General features: G+C 42.7%; 1 protein-coding gene across 1 annotated transcript in view; it reads right to left on the bottom strand.

Moving 5' to 3' along the window:
- Positions 1–298: 298 nt before the first annotated feature.
- Positions 299–20,771, bottom strand: part of erf (Ets2 repressor factor) — a 40,986-nt gene continuing 20,513 nt past the window's right edge. The window contains exons 2-5 of the mRNA XM_039820513.1: positions 15,388–15,622; positions 8,605–8,717; positions 5,430–6,334; positions 299–5,282 (exon numbers count right to left, since the gene is read on the bottom strand). Coding sequence (XP_039676447.1) covers positions 4,635–5,282; positions 5,430–6,334; positions 8,605–8,717; positions 15,388–15,622 — 1,901 coding nt within the window. The 3' untranslated portion in view covers positions 299–4,634. The remainder of the gene's footprint in view (positions 5,283–5,429; positions 6,335–8,604; positions 8,718–15,387; positions 15,623–20,771) is intronic.

A 20,771-nucleotide genomic window follows, 5' to 3' on the forward strand; every position in this document is an offset into this window, starting at 1 on the left:
TTTGCTTAACCTACAATAATAGATCATACTTTATTAGTTCATTTACAGTTTTGTATTAAGAATCTAAATCCGCAAAGTAGCTTCTAACTAAAGCTATCAAATTAATGTAGTGAAGTAAAAAAATAAATTACAAAATTTGCCTCTAAAACGTAGTGGGGTTAAAAGTATTCTGTAGTAAGAAATACTCCCGTAAAGTACAAGTACCTTAAAATTGTACTTGTGTTCTTAAGTATAGTTGCATTCCACCACTGGAAGAAGGTGAATAAATGAAAGAAAGAAAGAAAGAGAGAAACTGACATCCATTTTCACCTTTTTTTTTAATGAACCCTGATTATTGTTTAATTACAAATGAAGATGAACAGATAGATGAGAAACTGAAGTACAGGTGGTTCCTCCATGATAAAAACTACAAGTCTCCGTCTCTCCTCTGGAGTGACAGCTCAGTGTTGAGGTGGACACGAGAGGAGAGACGGAGACGACCAGAGAGAGGACAGGGGACGCATTTCAAATAATACAATGGTTAAACAGTACAAAGCTTTTTTTCATACAGAATCCTCCAAAATGGGAAAAAAAAAAAATAATATATACACAACATAATAATATGAAAACAATAGTTTCTTCCCCTGCTGTATATCATGTGGGGATTATGTGACCCTCCTCTTGTCCATGGTAACATGGTTATAAAATCAGTAAAAAGAAAAGAAGAAGAAGAAAACAAAGACTGCACTGAAGCCAAATAGTTGAAGTTTGTGGGAAAGCGTGCAAACTGAAACAACAAGAAAAAAACTCACAGAAAAACAGAATTCATGGAGAAGAGACCGGGCCATGGGCAAGAGGGTACAAAATAATGAAAAATAGTCATGTTAATAATATAATAATTACAAGAGTAACAGTAATATGTCTGAAAAAAATACAGAAGAAATGATAAGCATCGATGAAATCGAAGAGTGAAAATATCGACTGGTGGGGAAAGGGTTATTCTCTTGTGTTTGAAGGTAAGGCAGCACAGGTGCAACAGTTCAGGTACAGCTTGGTGTTTGTATTCTGCTTTACCAGACACTTTTAAAACTGCCTTAAAGTTACCTAAAATGTTTTTTTTGCTGGCACTTTTTAGCAATCTACACTAACAAATGGCAAAAAGTTGGGAGGTTTGACTTTTTATAATGCTGATAATGTTAACAAGCCAATTAGAAGGATAGGCGTGGGAGTTTTTTTGTGCCTGGTGAGGAAAAATTTCAAAATTAATTTGCACGAGACTGGAGAAAGTTGGACAATCTGGACAAGAAAACTGGGACTAAATACCACGGGCGAAGACTTCATCTGGCTAGTCCTTTCTGAACGGTGTTGAAAAGTGTGTGTGTGTGTGTGTGTGTGTGTGTGTGTATAGCATAACTATAGAACCTACACATTCACAAGTGCACATACACACAGAGCAGAATGAGCGATTCAGGTTATGGGAAGTCCCTCTCTCTCCACTCCGCTCTGAGGTTTTGTGATGCCATTTCCTCCGTGTGTGTCTGTGTCTGTGTGTGTGTGTGTGTGTGTGTGTGTGTGTGTGTGTAGTTTCTATGGTTTGCAGTCTACTCCAGAGAGACTGTGTCTGATGTCACGTGTGATGTCATGTTTCCCTTTATTCTAGCCACAGTAAAGCCTCACTGTAACCAGGACAGGGTGGGTAAGTGAGTGTGTGTGTGCACGTGTGTGTGTGTGTGTGTGTGTGTATTGCATATGGGCAGGGTTCAGACCAGCCCATACACACTCGGTTCACATAAAGCCTGCTTGAGTCCAGAGTCCACGCTGAGTCCAGAGTCAACCTGCTGTCATCCAATCAGAATCATCATGTCTACTCTGAACACAGGCGTCCGTCACCAACTCCCCGTTACAAACCGCTTTTTTTTCTTTTTAAGCAGGTCGGGGTCAAAGAGTGGCTGCCAAATACAGGTTTGAGTTGCAGGCGGGTAACCACACAGGACAAAGTAAAAAGAGCTAAAATGTTAACAGAAAAAGGGAATTAAAGTCACCTTTCTGTTTCCTGATGTGGGAAACCCCGCCTATCTGCTAAACAAACACGCCCACCAACAAGGTAAATAGGATTTGACCCAGGTCTGGTTAAAAATTTCTGCTCGCTCATCACACCCTCCACCCCCTGATTACACAATAACTGTTTGTTTAATTTTTACAATATAAATATAAAACTCTGATACTGGTGGCCTTTGTCACTGCAGCTCAACGGTCAAGAGAAGGCAAGGGTGAGAAGGCAAAGGCTGAATTATACTGGTAATAATATGCCCATTAGAATATATACATATCTTTACCGTTAAAAATAGGATTTTCCTGATTTGTATCAAATGACCATATTGAAATATAATATTTGAATTCAATATATATTTGAATAAAATATATATGTGTAGATTTACTTATTCTGTAGCTCTCTTTTACAAAAAACAGAAGGCATGGTGGTACTGTGTGTGTATGTGTGTGTGTGTTTTTTGATAAAAACATTTTGCTGGGGGTGAATGGCTAAAAACTCTTGTTGGCTTAAAAAAAGGCACAATCTCCTTTGGAATTGTTTGTTCATTAAAATGGGCACAATGTTCTTTTTTTCTTCCTTTTTGAACTGTGTGAGTAAAACGTCATAAAAATAAGTGTGTTTCTCGATATCTCAGTGAAGGTTTGCCTGAGTTAACCTTGATGCTAGACATTCATTTCATGGTTCCCCGTTCTCCCCTAGACAAATACGCTCGCTTCAATCGTCGCTTCTCAAAAACATCACATGAACCGATTCGGCTATCGTCTCCAAAACACAGAAAGTCCTCAGATCACTGCAAATGCCCTAAAATACTGTCCGTGTTCTTAAGAGGCACAAGCCTCCTTTGACAGAAAGAATACAGTCTTTAAAAATACAAACAGGGGGAATGCAGAAGACAGCTGCTGATCTGTACGCTAGAGGGAGAAAATACTACGAATGCCCTCAAACCACCGACCCCTTTAAGAGATTGTGCGAAGTCACGCGGGCACACCAAAAGCCGAGACACCCTCTGTATCCTCGAGGCCTGATGTTTTTACACCAGCTATGGGTCCACGCAGAAACAAGTGGGTCTCTAATTACAGCCGTTCTAGTAGCTGCTTCCTCTTTCACCCAAACAAGTGAAGAGAAAAGGAGAGACCGATTTCTTTCCTCAGAAACCCAGGCGATTGCTCTGTACAGCGGGAACCACGTCCATCTGCTGGCTAACAAATGTCTCGTGTGGCAGGTCAGAGGTTGAGAGATCAAAGCCAGTTCATCACAATCTTCCTCTCCTACTCACTCAGACTTACTTTGACTGTCCTCAAGATGTACAATTCCGCCCTCATTTCGTGTCTTTATACACTAGTGAATGAGCCGAGGATGAAGAGACCACTCAACTCAGTCTGCAGTCTGATAGTGTCCTGAGTTGCGTCTTGGAGAAAAGACTGTGATTGGAGAGCTTTTTCTAATCACCCTCTTCAGTCTGTAAGGTCCACCGGAGCAAGGTCTTTGTTTTTGTTTTTTTTCTTACTGCCCTCCATTTTGTAAACGACTGCTTGGTGATGTGAGCAGACAGACAGGCACTTCTGTAATCTCTAGCAGGGCTGTTAAAAGTGTTTTAGTAACATTAGGATCTATATGTCCGTTACGGTGAGGAGAGAGGGAGAAGTAAGTAGGAGGGCTCACTACCTTCAAGTGAGCCAGATGTGGGTAAGAAAATCTGTCTATCTACTGCTGTACAATCCAGGCTGCCTTTGTATGCTTTAGGGTGACTGATTAGTTTCACTGCACCAGATAAACAGACCCATTAAAAGACATCATCTGGGCACAGGTGTGATGTGAGGTGATCCCTGGCAGATTTAACTGGCGCTGGGAGGCGTTGAAAAGGCAATGTGCAATTCCTAAGAGATATTAAGAGCAGACTCCCTCTCTGTACGACTCTAATGTTAAAAAGGGGTCAGAAGTAAATATACAAACTACGTTTGATTATCTCTTTAATGTTGTAAGTCACAGCAAAAATACTGTCTGCTGTGTTCATGTCGGAAGATGTACCAGGGGCACAAAGGGGTCTTGCCTTGCAGAACATTAGAGGCTACACAGGCACATCTATGCTTTATGCTTTTCCACAGGCTACGTGGCCAGTGGTTGCTTGCCAACAGTACTGAACCATAGGAAGGTACAAAGTAAAAGGTGTTAATGCTGCCAACAGTGACAAAACCTGAGAGGTAATCATGTCAATATGCTGTCCGTAAACACATTCTGAGCATGTAGATGTCACACATGCGGGGACATTTTTGTTTTGTTTTATGTTAAGTAATTTAAGGAGCTTGTGGTGCTGTGAGCTCAGGAAAAAGTGCCCCGACACCTCCTTTAATTATTGCACAAACTTCCTACATATGGTACAACATTTAAGTGTGTTTATATAATCACCTTTCAGTTACTGTCTCCACCTTTCACCTTAAGCACACAAAACCGGCTATGTTCACTACTGCCGTCAAGAAAGCACAAAGCATAATGGTCTAAAACTATTAAGTTTGTAGACAAGACTCAGAGGTGCGTATGCGTGTGTGTGCGCATGTGTGTGTGCGCGTGTGTGTGTGTGGGCGCGTGTGTGTGCGCGCGCGGCTCAGCAGCCAGTGTTTTCCAGAGACAGCTGTGCTGTGGCCCTCTGCAGCTCTGAGCTCGCTCTGCGCTGGGTGGGAGGCGGTGGCAGCATCAACCCCAAAATAACCCCTCCTGCTCCTTCTCTCCCTCCCCCATTCTCCACCTCCCCCACTCTCCTGCCCACCTCCTCTCTCTTCCCCCCGACCTCCTCCTCTCCGTTAGCCCTCACTTTCTTGTCCTCTGCCTCGTCCCTCTCCCCGTCCGCCTCCATCTTCTGGTCTTCGCTCCAGCGGCGTTTGAAGCGGAGTTTGAGCGGGATGCAGCGCGTGCCTCCAGGGCTGATGGGAGCCGCCTGACCCGGCTCACTCTTCAGGTTGATCAGAGGGAAGGCCAGGCCGGCGCTGCTAAGGGAAGGAGTGGCAGGAGTCTTGAAGACCTCCTCGTCATCATCCGGGTCGTCATCAGGGTTAGCGTGTGGAGGGGCAGAATGGCTGCTCCCGTTTCCGTTAGCTCGGAGATGGTTGTTAAGCTGATGATGAGGATGGTGACGAGCGGTCCTGGTGAAGATGTCACCTTCATCGTCCTCGTCAATGTGATTGAGCTCATCTTCATCACTGATGTCAGTCACCTCCACCTCTTCTTCTGACTCAATGTCGGATATGGGCTCCACCTGGAGAGGAAGAGTATTTTTTATATCGTGACATTTCATTTCACGGCCAGATGTTATTCATACTAAAAAAAAAGTTTGAGAGGAATTCCCGAAACCACAAAGTGGAAACGCCACATTCTGTGTCTGTGTGTTAAATAAAAGCCTCACCTTGATCTTAGGAGGCCCGGCAGACAAGGCAGAGTTGATTTTCTGACTTGACCCTGTGAATGAGGAGGACTGGCTGGAGGAAGAGGAGGAAGAAGCAGCAGCCAGTGAGCTCCCAGATTCCCTCTGTTTGCGTCCAAGCGGCGGCGGCTGCAGCTTGAACTTGAACGGTGATGGGTGCTGCTGCCCCTCCTCTCCGCCCCCTGGCTGTTGGCCGAGCGAATGAGAGAACGGTGACGGGTGCTGCTGCTGCCCGTGGAGGTGATGGGCGGCTGGCTTCTCTGGGGTGGGGCGGTGGGGCTGAGGGATAATAATGTTGGGGTAGTGGAGGAAGGCTCGGGGGCTGAGGTGGTAGTTGTAGACAGACTGGGTGTGGGCCTGCAGGTAGTGCTTCATGTCCTCCGGGTTGAAGGAAAAGTGGGAGCCCAACATGGGAGAGGACAGGGAGGGAGAGGGGGTGTAGGGCAGGTGGGGGGTAGGGGTCATGGACAGGGCGGGGGACAGAGTTGGGGCCAGAAGACCCCCGGGGCCAGGCAGGGGGGAGACAGGGAATGGAGACAGAGGCTCTGGGTGGACCCTGGGCCCATGTCTGGCAAGCCCTGCTGGGTTCGGGTAGACCCTGAAGAAAGAATCATGAGGCAGGCGTGGAGGAAGCAGGCCCCTGTAAGCCCTCTCGGGCCCCATGCCTCGCTCACGGGCCCCCATAGCCTCCTCCAGCTCCGAGTTGGTGGAGGTGCCGTCGCTGCAGTCGCTCACAGAGCCCCGGGCCATGCGGCGAGCCACGCTGCTGAACATGCCTGGGCTGCGCAGCTCCTCACTGGATGAGAGGACTTCTGACGGCGTGGAGGGGGGGAAACGAAAGTGGTTGCCTCCAGTTGGCACTGGGGGGGCACTCTGAGGGACTCGACCTGTGAGAAAAAGGAAAAGGGAAGGGGGGAGTTAGTTAAATCAACACTGTTAAGTTTAAATGCTTTTAAAAAAAAGAAGGTTGACGACAGAAACCAGGCTCATCATCTTATAGAGAGCCCAAGTGAAACCAAAAACATACACAATTAAAATCTCATTGACATTGGTATTAATGCAAAAATAGTAAGCCCCCTACAACACGCCTTATTTTTTCAGAAAGAGCAGCAAGCTTATAGGTTACGTTAGGACTAAGCCTGCGCTCTGGAAATTACAAAAAGAGCATAGAGCATTTTCTTCCCATCTCTAATGGTTTGTGAGATATAAGTCTCGTGAGATTTCTGCATCCACCCCTATGCTATGGAGGTGTATTGGATGCTATTTATGGTGCTCAAAATAATACAATTCAACAGATTTGTCATGGTTTGTTGTCTAGAAGCAGAGACCATGTTAATCTGCATTATTCATAGAACATCGTGTCGGCATAGCGGTTTTTACAGGAACAATTTCTTGTGAAAATGAGTCTTGCAAACGGTCGACAGTGGTTCGTGGATAACTGAGTAACCAGGTCATTGCTTCTGGAAGGAGACACTACCGTTCAAAGATTTCCATTAACACTCAAAGGCAGACGTGGACAAATAAAACCAAAAAAACATCTGCATGGCGAGATACCACTGGGGCTAAGAAAACAGAAAACAACAACAAAGAAAAGGTTCCGTTTTGTGATGAACCAGCCCTTGAAACTGAAGAGAAGGGGGAAAGTAACTAATGAGAGTAGGTCACAAGTCTCCCATAACTCCAACTATTTTACCCAGAGGGTCACAGGCACACACACAAGAAAACACTGGGTTACACAAAGCCACAAGTTCCCTTCTCTTTCAACCCTTCCTCTTTCTCTCTCTCCTGCCAGGGAGACACTGGCACTGCAATACATTCTTGGCATCTGTGCACGTGCCAGAATTAAATATTGGAAAAGTCACTCTTACTGCCATCACAAACATGGGTTGGGTTCCTCTGTTTTTTTCCAGTACCGCTGAGTGTGTGTGGGTCTCTCTTTTTAAAAAGCACAGCCATGTGTGTCAAAGACGATGAGGAGGAAAAAACTGTGTGTGTTTATCTAGTGTGTATATTTGAGCGTCTGTACTTGCAATCAATCTAGATTGACTTAGGGTATGTGTGTGTGTGTGTAACCGTCGTATGAAACCATCATATCACAACATGTCAGTGTGTGGGCCACATCACACGGAGACTATAATTAAACTTTCGTGCTGCACTTATGTCACCCAGTATCCAACGCTCCATATGGGCTGTGTTTACACTGGGTGGCCGGGACCAGAACGAGAGACGACTTGAGAGGAGAGGGATAAACTGGGACGTGGCACACTGATGTCTTCAAAAAACACCAAACACAAAGTAACCAGGCCGATACATGCACACACACTACACCCAAATTCGGTTTGGTATAGGATTTGTACTTCTACTAGGATAGTATCTGATTGAGTTTTCTTTGCAGAAATAGGGGTGAACATACTTGATGTGAATAGGACTTGATTTAGATTGTCTGTACCTATAAGATGTCTCTTTGGCAAGTAAAGTGGTAAGTTGTCCACCACACTGACTGGAAAATGTCTAATACATTTAAATGTCTCAGTTAAATACAATCTTCGGGCCTTTTCTCAAAAGCCGTCTTTGCAGACGACTGCAAACTGACTGACTGACTTCCAAACTAAATCGGAGCAAAAAAATCTAATTGGAACTGCCTCCCTGTAATGCTACATGAAGCAAGTGTAGTAGCATCTAAAACTCTGTTCTTGGCTAACAAGTAAAAAGTGTCAAGTTTAGCAGTTATTCTGGCTGATCAAATTGTAATATTAACACAAAAGGACCTCAAAGTCAGACACCTGAAGGCCAAAACCCTTTTGTATGCGCTAGAGCACACACTCTTTGAAAAAAGGTCCTCGCTGTCAAGTGTGATTTCATTCCTTTCATCAGAAATAACCATGAATTTCAGTTGCCAGGGGATCATCAGGACAGAAGAAAAACATTGGTCAGACACAAGGTTATAACTCCACCGACTTCAAATACTAGTACTGGAAACAAAAAAAAAACTAACAATTTCTGCTTTCAAAATGCAAAATCCCTGGTTAAGTGCTTGTTAATTTTAACAAATGCATCTTAAGACACTCCGCCAGTGAGACATCAGCTCTTCAGTGTCTGTCAGCTGATGGTGTGCCAACCTGTGATGCCAGGTACATAAATGTGATTGTGTACATACCAGAGCCCATGTCGATGAAGGGGTAGTTGACCAGCACTAGTTTGTTGAAGTTGAACTTGTAGGTGAATCTCTTCCCTTTGGTCTTGTGAAGGATCCTCTTGTTGTAGTAGTATCTACAACGAGAAAGAGAGAAGGACAAACAGATTGTTATTTCCCAGCGAGTTCCCATTTTTTGTTTTGTTATTATTATTATTATTATTATTGCAACTTGTGGTAAACCTCTGATGGTGGCCACAATTTGGTTTATCCGAATATTAAAAAGTGTAAAACCATGGATAAGTTCACACACATATACTGTATGAGCTGAAACTATGATCTGAAGTAAGATTTCTCCTGCACGCCACAAAATGACTCACAGTTGCATAGCTGGCCAGTGATTATTCACAGTGCAAGGTAGCTTTATTTATACAGAACATTTTAGCAACAAGTCAATTCAAAGTCAAACATTCATAAAAGAGAATATAAAAACAAGCTAAAATAGAATAAGACAGGTATAAAATACAAGAATAAAAGTTACAGTGCAGTGGAAGAAATTAACAATTACTTGATTTAAAAAAAAAAGACTGCATCAAAAAGAAAAGTCTTCAGCCTCGACTTAAAGAACTGAGTTGCAACGGACCTTCAGCTTTCTGGGAATTTGTTCCAGATATGTGGTGCATAAAAACTGAACGCTGCTTCACCATGTTTGGTTTTACAGTGTACTGAAGTAGCAGCCAAAATATAGTGCCCAAGAATCGATTCTGAATCGAATCGTGACAAAGATTCCTATCCCTACTGAGCTCACTGAGATTTGTATGTTTAATGTAACTGAATTGCTGTTTGCTGGTTGGCTACAGTATATTAAAGGATACAAACAACGTTTTAATATTACAGAAACCACAATGTCACTGTACAAAGCACTACCTGCATGGCAACACCAAATTACTCGGGTGTACAGCACATAATTAAACAAGCTGCTTACAATGTGCACACACGGGTAAATTCTAAAATCTTACTGCGATTACTTAAGGAAGCGGGACAGCCGTTCTGATTTGGTCTTACCCAGGTGGCTTCATTAGTAATAGTGAATTAGTCATTGCCAATACACGGAGCGATGTGAAGGAGAGAATAGTGAGCCGCTGACAGCTCATCTAACAGATAAAATGGCTCCCTGTGACTCACCGACAGCCCAAGGACCAAACTACATTCATATTTCTTTACATAAGAACGTGTAAATCAGTGTCTCTCATTCAGCTGAGAGCGGCCACTTCATTCTGAGAGATATAATACATTATTCATCGTTTCCAGAAGAATCGAGCAGAAAGGAACTCAGTGGCTAAATTTGTACATAGAAATACAGTTTTGCTTGAATACAAACATGTCTCTTGTTGTCAATAAGTTATAATCGAGCTGTTCTCCAGCAGCAGAGGCTGAATGTTAAATCAGACAAGGTAGGTAACTGCTATTCATCCATCATAAAGTTACCTTATCCAGCGATACATTTTTCCTTATACATCCATCTGTCTAACACTATCTATCTATCTATCTATCTATCTATCTATCTATCTATCTATCGATATATATATATAAAAAACAGACAATAACATACAAGATTCATAACTGCTAATGTACAGGTAAAACCACAGTAATAAAATATAACAGCAAATATCTGTGAGGCGATTAATATTCTGTATACACAATAACTCAACATTAAATCCGCCAGTATTTTCAAAATGCTATTTAATATGCCAAGACAAAATCCTTAATGCTGAACCTCAGTATTTCCACAGAGCTACAAAATGATGGAGGACAATATCAAATGAAATTATGCACACTTTTACAGCCCTACAAAATAGTCAAGAAGTAAATAAGATAAGATTCTTACAGTGCAGTCAAATATTAGTTCTCTTAAAATCAGTCACATTAGTAGTGACTGTTAAAACACGGATATAATATTTGTCACTCTGAAGCTGTGCCCCGCAGCTGTATCCCTGTTTCATTGTGATGAGAGCATGAGTCACTGGAGTTTGGTACAATACAGAACAAAGTAGAGCAGGTGTGTGTGTGTGTGTGTGTGTGTGTGTGTGTGTGTGTGTGTGTGTGTGTGTGTGTGTGTAAACCAAAAGCTCAATCGGCCCATCAATGACTCAATGAGTAAAGGGCCTCTTCTAATAGAAACAACTACTACGCACACCCACACCATTGCATGTAATACAGACACAAACACACAAAGGAGCAGGCACACAGGCTCAAACTTACAATGCATGCAGAAAATATATACATGTAATGACAAAACTACTGAGGACCCACAAAACAAATGACAGTGGTTATTTGAAAGCGCACAGTGTTCACACAGGGGCATTAAGTAATTTCAATAATAAGCCCAAACGTATAAGGGGCTGCAGTGGTAGAAAAGGTTCTCTAATCATTGAGTAAAGTTAAGTAAACATACAATACTCTAATGGAGTCCTGCATTTAGAATTTCTAAGTAAAATCATTCATTAAATCAATTTAAAAAAAAAAAAAAAAGTTTGAGCATCATCTTATCTTCCGCTCCGTCCCCATCCAATTTCGCTCGCACCATGATTTCAAAGCATGCCTGAACCTGAACCCCATGCAGATGAACGGCGCTCGCCCTCCCTTCGTGACGCCAGCGCCCGTCATCCAGCTAACTTTTTGCCGCGGGGTGAGTGAGGAGGCACTGGTTGCATGGAGGTACTGAACAAACGGCTCTGTGAGCAGCGAGGAGTGTAAATTGGCACTGCTCACATGCTCTGGTTGACGAGAAGTATGAAATGACCGGCCCTTATATCTGTTCTGAGGTTCAGCACTTGACAACTTTTGCATTGGACAATACAGTGGAAAATGAACAAGCACATGGCAAGGAGGAATACATGCAAAAAAATTACAGAAACCAACCACTCCCCCAATCAAAACGATACATACTACACATGCTGTAGGAGGTAAACTGCAGTATTTGTGAGTAGGTGGTCACAATATCAGCCTGTATGTGCCGCAAAAGCTGGAAGGACATAATGTTCACAGACGTGATAGATTGATGGACGGATGGCACTTTGATGGTGTCACCACACACACACACACACACACACACACACACACACACACACACACACACACACACACACTTGAGTCATTATGGGACAGCCTGTCTCACACACTGAGCCCAGGCTCGCTCCAGGCCACATGCTCTTTGAAGACCATTTGAACTTCGTTCAAATAAACAATAAAGGACTTTGACTGTATGGATGTATGGACTCGGCCTCTACGTATTGAACACACATGTAGAGGTGTGCGAGACACAAACTCACAAGCACACACACAGATACATGTCTCTACACACACACGCACACACGCACGCACGCACGCACACGTGCACTTCAAAGATGCAGAGAAGCATTAATCAAAGACTTCACATCTAAGAGATGTCAGAATTAATTAACAGCCGTTGATTCATATAAAAAGGTTAAACCACAGTAAAGACATTTACAACAAAGTTTGGCTCCAGCTGGTCCTTGATATAAAACCCTCACTGAGACCTGAGAGAAAGTAAATGCTCCTCTATCAAATTGACTGTTTACTTACAGTAAAACCTTTGTGGGATCAATTCCTTCTTAAGGATACAAGCCATTTAGTGTCCATGTTTAATTTGGAGATTAAATAACTGTGGATCGCACTAAGGACTGCTAATTCTTCCACCAAATAAAACCTATAGGAAAAAGTTGAAGAAGAACAAAAGCAAATCAAACATTTCTTCATATAATGCTACTTCAGTTAAAAACAAATTCATCCCAGTTATTACGCTAAACCTTTACCAGAAACTAGACCATATTAATTGAAGCCTCAACATTAGGCACACATTTTAAAATCTGTCAATCTGAAATCTTTGCTGTACTTAAAAATGCTTCTAATGAGTGATATAAATTGCATTTTGTCTGATATCAGGACTCTAGTGTTGGGTATACTCGAGTGCGACACCGATGCCGATGAATAGTAGTTTGAATTTGCATACCCTAGTTCTTCGTTGATGCAATCGATTTTGACTGACTCATCTAAACAGCTGAAAAGAAGTCAGGAGGGGCTCAGTGTTTTGTGGTCATGCACCTGTCCATGCAGGTTTAGTGTTTCTTACTGTGGTTGTACAACTTCACAGTTTCAAGCTTAAACTGTGTTGACCTGGTAACAAGTTTAGAGTTGCCTGCAAAGGACGGGCCACATTGCCTACCTACAATCGACACACAGCATAGCTTTCCCCTCATGCCGCAACCACAGGTACCACGTTAGCCTTTGTGGCTGAAAGTGGTACTTTTTCTTCTTCCCTGGCTCAGTCGGTCTCTCCCTGCCTGCGCCTTCATCATCAGTGGCCTCCGAGTCTCAACCAACCTCTCGTTGTCTCTCCCTCCGCACCAGCCGCCTCCTCCTCCTCCTCCTCATTTTGCTTTTTAAAAATAATCAGCTATAGACTGCTTCATTTTTGGAACATGCAACTAAATGGATTGTTCTACGCCGCTACATACACGCGCAGTGCATAGGGCAGCAAGTGCCAGCGGGGGGGCTCCAATGATAATGATCATCATGAACTCGCATGAATGCGACCACATGAAATGTTAGCAGCATAAGCGAACATTTTGAATGCAGTCTGGACTCCTGAATATACTTCAACTTTTGTTATGACAGTAATGTAAAGCAGGTTACAGAAAGTTAAATAAATCTATAATCACTAACAAGCTTTTGCTATTCGTCCTATGTACACAACACATCTGTTGCATTGTTTCTCCCTAGGTGACCCAAAATCAATGTGTTACATCAGCACCATACATTAGGGCTTTGACTTTTGCCCAAAAATAATTTTCGAAGTTCATTTGTTTATTAATATTCGGATATATTTGAATATTTATTAATAATATTTTGACCATTAAATGGCTTCAGTTAAAAAAAAAAAAAATTTAAAGTCAGACCCTGGATTAAACACAAACAGTGTGCTTTCGACAGGAAGTTCGGAGCTTTCACCGTAGCCTACGTAAGTGGTCTGATGTTTATACTCGTGTGCTGGTGTGTGCGTCGAGCCAGTGTGTGTGGGCGGTGTTGCCAACTTAGCGACTTTTTTTCACAAAAGCGACTAGCGACAAATCTGGCGACTTTATAATCTTTAAATAAAAAAAGAGTCGCCAGTATTGTCCAGCGAGCACGCAATGTATTTCTCTCCTGTGGCCGCCGAAACAGTCACCTTTCTCTTCTGTTGTGTGACTGAGGAGCAGCCCCGCCCTCCCCTCTGTGATATTCGAATAACGAAGTTCGGAGTCAAAGCCCTACCATACATACGGTCACTCTTTTATGTATTAAAATGTATTCCTATACAAAGTTGTGTGCCTCTAAATACGCAGTCCTATGAGGCTAAGTCAAGACAGAAAAAGGTTTAAGTAACAAACAAGGCACAGATGGGATGGAGGAGGGCTGACATATAACAAGGTGTTAAATGTATCTGTGTGCACGTGGTGTGTGTGTGTGTGTGTGTGTGTGTGTGTGGTGATGAGGCAGTGTAACTAGTCATTGCCATGGCAAACTATAGCCCACACCAACCTACAAAACAGGAGGCGACATTGATGACTAGCAGTTTGTATTTGTGTGTGTGCGTTTGTGTATATGAACAGACTGGCAGCTAAATAAAACTGCAGCATCCCACATGTGCTCTGCGGAGGGGGAAGGTGTTTGTTTCTAAATCTGCTGTCACCCTGGAGTTTCAGCACGAAGCGCAGATACACTTTCACGACAAAAAAAAACTAATCTTTTTTTCTTACACATTTGATGCCTTTGTAATTAAGCTCAAATTTACCTGAGAAATAAAAGGGGAAATAAGCTCAAATGTCAAGGTCACTAACATTACACAGAAACAACACTACTGGGGGACACAAAGTGTTATCTAACCCCTAACCAATTGGATTTATATTAAAACCAGTCTTGTATACTACAATGAGTTTATTACAGTTCACCTGGAGTTCAAAATAACATGCTTCCAGTTCCTGTAACTTGAGATTGACCCGCCTGGGCTCTTTGCCATTATCTGAATCCACTGGTGTTGATACCTATCAAGACCATATGACCTAAAAATGAAGCTAAATGTTATCATCAGTCCAGACAAGCCTTACAAAGGATGGGTAAAACCTTTCAGACTGGAGCAAAGACCGAGAAAAGCCAGTGTTCGTCATTTATTGGTAAAATAAAAAGTGTCATCAGAGGTTGGGAGTCTAACCAGCGGCCGCTGCGTCGAGAAGTAAACCTCTGTATATGGGCGCGCGCTCTACCAGGTGAGCTACCCAGGCACCCTCAAGTCAATATTCTGAACCGATTTTAAGTCCTGCATTGCATACATCCATGTTTACAAGCTAACCATCATCTTCTTCCCGGACTTTGTTGGTACATTGCTGCCTTTTTTGGCGTGTGTCCACGTGTGGATGGCATTGACCAGGTATGTGACCGACAGTCTGGGAGAAATGGACAACTTTTGGCCGGACATGCTTTGAGTTTCCGGTGCGATAGGTAGGGTGTGGGTCTTATAGGAAGTGTGACCTTTAAGCTTTCAGATGAAAATGTCTGTGTTCAGTGACAATGTTCTATTTGCTTAAACGAATAGATCAAAAGGACCAAATAAACAATGTTAAAAACATGTTTAAGGGGCAAGTACAGTCCAAAAACAGAAAGGTAGTTCTGTTTACATTACATTTGGGCTTAAGTGTGGAGGCGTCATCCTACTTTTATTTAACCCTTTTTCACAAACTTTAGTCTCACCTTAGAGCTCGGCTAAGCTTGTCATAGTTCATCTGTGGTTTACACTTCCTCGCCCCCCACAAGCGGGCCACCTCGTCTGGGTCCTTGATGACAAACTCTCCATAGTCTCCCTGCCAGGCGATGACGTCGTGGTACTCCTCTTTCCTCAGCAGCTCCAGGATGAAGTGCCACAGCTGGATCTGTCTGGAACCTGGGCTCGACTCGGGCTTGTAGGCCCAATCCGGAAAGGCAAACCCTGGGGGACAGAGGAGAGAGAAGAGGGGTGTTACAGCTGGATGATCATGAACAGAGGCAAATTCAAAGAGAGGATTGACAGGTAGGGTTGGGTACCGAACCCGGTACTGACCGAATCACGTCGGTACTACCGAGTATTGATTCACGTAAAATCAAATGGTGCCAAATTTCGGTACCTGAGAGTAAGCGCAAGCTTATCTGTCCTCTCTGCACGCTGACAGAGAGCGGAGGTCCGACACACACACCGCCGCGCAGAGGTGCGGACGGAGCAAACTACGTCGGCTCTGCAGTTTTGTTGAAGTCACGGTGAGTCACGGCGATGCCGATAAAGTGGTTTCAAGTGTGGTTACGGTTTTTCAAAACGCAGACACCTTTCACTGTGATAAGATATTAATGGAGACCCGAAAGCGGTCGCGGTGCTGTTGACGTTACACTTCCTGTGAGACAAGCAGGCACAACAGTGGTTTCTGTGCCCTGGGGACTGACTGACAGGCTGAGGTTGTAAGGCAAGGCATCTTTATTTCTACAGCACCTTTCAGCAACAAGGCAATTCAAAGTGCTTTACATGAAACATTAAAGAGCAATTCAAAACGGTCATGATAAAAATAAAATAGGCTAAAATAGAATAATATACAAATACAAAAATAAAAGTTATAGTGAGTAAGAAATTAATAATTATTCAATTAAATAGGTTTTAGGGACGGGTTTGGGAGGAGAGAGGGGTTTTCTATTTGTTTCATTTCTGTCAGTGTAAAATATTCTAAATAAATAACATAATGTTCTAAGTAAATAGGTTTGGAATTATTTTTACAACTGAAATAAAAAAAGTTGTAATTACAGAGGGAAAGTACAGAAAAAAAAGTAACATTGGGTACCGGCAACCGAATTCCAGGTACCGGTATCGGTAGTGGTATTGGTTCAGATGCGAAAGGTACCCAACCCTATTGACAGGACAAGAAAAATCAGGGTTTACTCCAGCTCTTTAACCCTGTCTAGTCTTTTGCTTGTCTCCAGTGGTTGGCGCACTGCACCTGATAAACCATTATCCTTCTGAAGCTGTTAATTGTCTCCTTGACTGCAGCTATTTCACCAACACAATAGGTGTAAAAAGCTTGTGTTTACAGTGAATAATAGTCAGGACTTTGTCTATGTATGCATGGGTTTGGCAATTTCTAGGCACTCAAAGACATGTTACATTTTGCAAGAAACCAGTTGGCATCCATTTTATGTGCTCGAACGTTGTTTTGTGTTGCTCTGGAGATAAACATAGGGGGGGAAAAAAATGTGTGTAAAAAGGTCCAGATTTATCAAACAGAGAAAATACAGTTCAGTAAAAGAAGAATAGACAATATATGAGGAAAAATTGAAAAACAGCAATGACTTAGTAGAGTGGAGCATTTGCGAAAGGATACAAGACATGAGACATGTTGGGAATCACAGAATCAAGGATGAAAGCTGTATGTTGAAATCCTCAACACATTTCGGACCACGGCATTAGTGCAAAGTGGCTGCAGTTCGTCCATGAAAGCTGGTGATGAGCATTTTGGCCCAATCTGTTCCCAGAGACCGCAGTCATATCAAAACTTCAACGCTATCGCCATCAAAGCTGGAAAATCAGCACTGTTATAACAGATTAACAGGCCTTGAGATATGCGCAGACAAAATATAAGCTATGGTTTTATAACTACTATCAGAACACACACTTGCACAAACACACACTATTATCCAACAGTCAAAAGTATAGGCTATGCGTTGTAAAGCAGTGGGTGGCAGTAAAAGACTCAACAGCACTTCAACACAAGGCCAGGCTGCAACACACACACACACACACACACACACACACACACACACACACACACACACACACACACACACACACACACACACACACACACACACACACACACACACACACACACACACACACACACACACACACACACACCATTAGGACCAGATGTGTCTTGGCAATCAGGCTGAGAAAGCAGAGGGTGGGAAACATATGGGCACAATATAACAATGCTGAATTTGGTGTGTGTGTTTATGTAACTGTAAAGAAACACACTATCCTAAATACCAAGGTTACAATCAGTTTCCCACACTCCACAAAGTTTGTCATATCTATATAGCAGTGACAGTGAACTTTTAACAAGGATATGCTCAAGGCTGACAGACTATAACACTGATGGGTTGTGTCAGTGACGGCGCATGGCACAGTCTTGCTTGATATAATATAAAAGTTGTTGTATCATGCTGTAATGTGACAATGTGACCAAAACACCGTCTAACGTATCTGTGTAGGCTATAGGCCCACTAATCTGACATACTAAACAGGGAATTGTTTAATTTTTTCAGCACTTTATTACCTTCTCAACATTTTGTTAGGAAACCACTTTGGGGCAGCTCCATAAAAGCAGACAATAACCCACAGAAAACAACCGACAAAAGAAAAGACCATAAAAACTGGAAAAGGGGAGTTATTAAAGTTGTATAAGAGTTGAAAAAAAGAAGACACACCTGGCAACTTAATCCTAGGGTAAAGTGAACTTTATCTGGATATGGTGCCCAGATGGGTAATTAAATCAATGACGGCTTTTTTAAATTTTTTTATTTACACAGTATGTGCTCTCTGTCTGCACCGTGAGCTCATTTACGAATAGGTTTGGAAACGGTAAAGTAAACGAAACAAAAATGGCAGGTGTCAGAGTCTTTTCTCCGCATCTTTTTTTGGGTCAGAAAACACAACCGTTACCAGGTCATTTTTGTTGCACCAGTGTTTGTAGCTGCTTCAAATGCTCAGGGACTCCTTCACAGTGGAGCAGTTAAAGCAGCAACAACTGGTGGTAACGATCAGTCTTTTTTGTAAAGCTGTGATGACAATCTCCAGAGTAATGAAATTCCTAACTACATGGGTGGTGCTTTCTCCAAAAAAAAAAAGAAGAAAAAATAAAGTCTGAATTCTTGTGAGCTGCATTTACAATTAGCGAACATGGGTCTCAACGCCCCGATACGTTCGATCAAATTCCGACCACAATGATCCGTGCATTGACAGCCGGCCTCAACATGTGTTTCCCCTTATCCAGATACAGATGACGTTTTAATAGCAGGTGTAAATGGAGTTAAAGTGAGTCATGGAAAAACTAACCAAGTTGGATACGGTGAAATCAAAGTCCACTATTAGGTGTGCAAAGCACAGCTACGTGTCGGCAAATGTCATTAATCCATAGTAGTAGTAGTACTAGTAATATTAGTAGTAGTAGTAGTAATAATAGAAGATGTACTGGCAGGAGTAGTAGTTGTTGTAGTACCAGTAGACATGCATAACTGACTGAAAGTGGGAAAATCCTACCACAAGGAATAAAAGATTGTACCCATCAGACCTATGAGAACGCCACTCATAGATAGGCCACAAAAATGAACTTGCACGTGTAATACCTTGTGTTTACAATAGAGTGTTGCCAGACTACAGCAACAGGTCAAGTACAACTCAAGTGACTAAGCACTGGAGGCAGATTTTACATTTTTTAGTGCAGTCCATGTTGTCAAAAGGAGTTTAAACTTAGCAAGAAAACCTAACTCCAAGTATTGCATGGGCGACACATTGCATGAAGCTCCCTTGTGATCAACGTCTGCCTAAATAATGAAGACACACACAAGTTGAGTTACTGCAATCTGCTTCCCACTTTAGAATAGATTTAAGAGATTCAAGCGGTGACGTTTTAGTGTCCAACTAAACACCACATTTTGCAAGATCTCCAGTGGGGCAGAGGGTTGCATCCTTTCTTTTCTCAACTTTCTTTCCATTTTTCACAATTCTCCAATGAATGAATTTTGTATGCGATTCACAAATAGTGCGTCTGTGCTGGGAAATGTCTTTCCATGAGCTACAATGGCTATAATGCTTGTTCCCACACTGGGATGCCTCTGTATTTAATTTCAAAAGTGATAAAAGTGACCTGTAAGAACACATATTTCATGTATATGCTATGTTTTAGAAACTTTCTATGAACGGCAGAATTCATCGGTAATGTACTTCAAATATAAGAAAGTGATGAGCGACAAATATAGTGGCTCTTGTAGTTTCACAACCTAGCACTGTTTTTTTTAAATGTGGCATCTAAACATCTTACAAAAGTAAAATGAATAAGGAAGGGAAAAACTATCTGATAAACAAGCCCGCTCTTGGACTAATAAACCGCATGCTGTTTTCTGATCTCCTATGGTGCTCGGAGAGGGAGCCAGAAGACAGACGAGCTGGTTGTGATAGTTCATAATAGCTATTTGAAGGCAGATTACTAATGGGGTACGAGCATATGATTCATACACCAGACAGTAAGACTCTTGTCGGTGGGGACAGGTTAGGCGTTGTGACACAGACACAACACTGCTGTCTCACGGGGTACAAACTGGTGATTGCCGGAGAAAAAAAATACACGTGCACACTTCCATATGTGTACATGCACGGACACAGGCTGACGCATACAACACACAGCAGGAGTGGATTAAATCTAAGTGGGCGAGCTAATATCTCCCTCACACACACACACACACACACACACACACACACACACAAAGTACACAGACTCACAACACAGGTTAGTGGGGAGAGGTAAGAGGGTTCATGCGTGGGTGCACAGAGCACACAGACAAAGAACACGGGAATAGCAACCATGCCCACCGCGCGTGTGTGTTGCAGATGTCCCTGCTGACTCATAGCTCGCTCGTTCGTTCAGCTTTCACAGATTCCGCCTTGCTCCCCCTCAACACCACTGCCATCTTTTCTTTCTTTCCTCTTTAATTCTGTCCCTCCCTCACGCAGCATCTCCTAAGACACACCGTCTCCTAGCAACAAAAGCTTTTAGCTCTAAAAATAAATGGCCGAGTCACGACGGACAAGACAAATTATGATTCAATTACAGAAACTTGCCAAAAGAGTTAAGAGTTTGGGCGCAGATCCAGAGAGCTACAGTGTGAGGGTGTGATCCGTCTAAGGCTGCCTGACCAGCAGCAGCTCCAGCGCTGTCACACCGTGTTTACAACAGAAAGGACACTTTGCACGGTCCTGTAAGCACTGGAGGAGCAATGTTTCACAACCATCTAGATCAATTGGAGCCTGACTTACTGTGTATTAGTAACATTTTCTTCTCCTG

Source organism: Perca fluviatilis, chromosome 13 (assembly GCF_010015445.1).
Source record: "Perca fluviatilis chromosome 13, GENO_Pfluv_1.0, whole genome shotgun sequence".
Taxonomy (NCBI): Eukaryota; Metazoa; Chordata; class Actinopteri; order Perciformes; family Percidae; genus Perca; species Perca fluviatilis.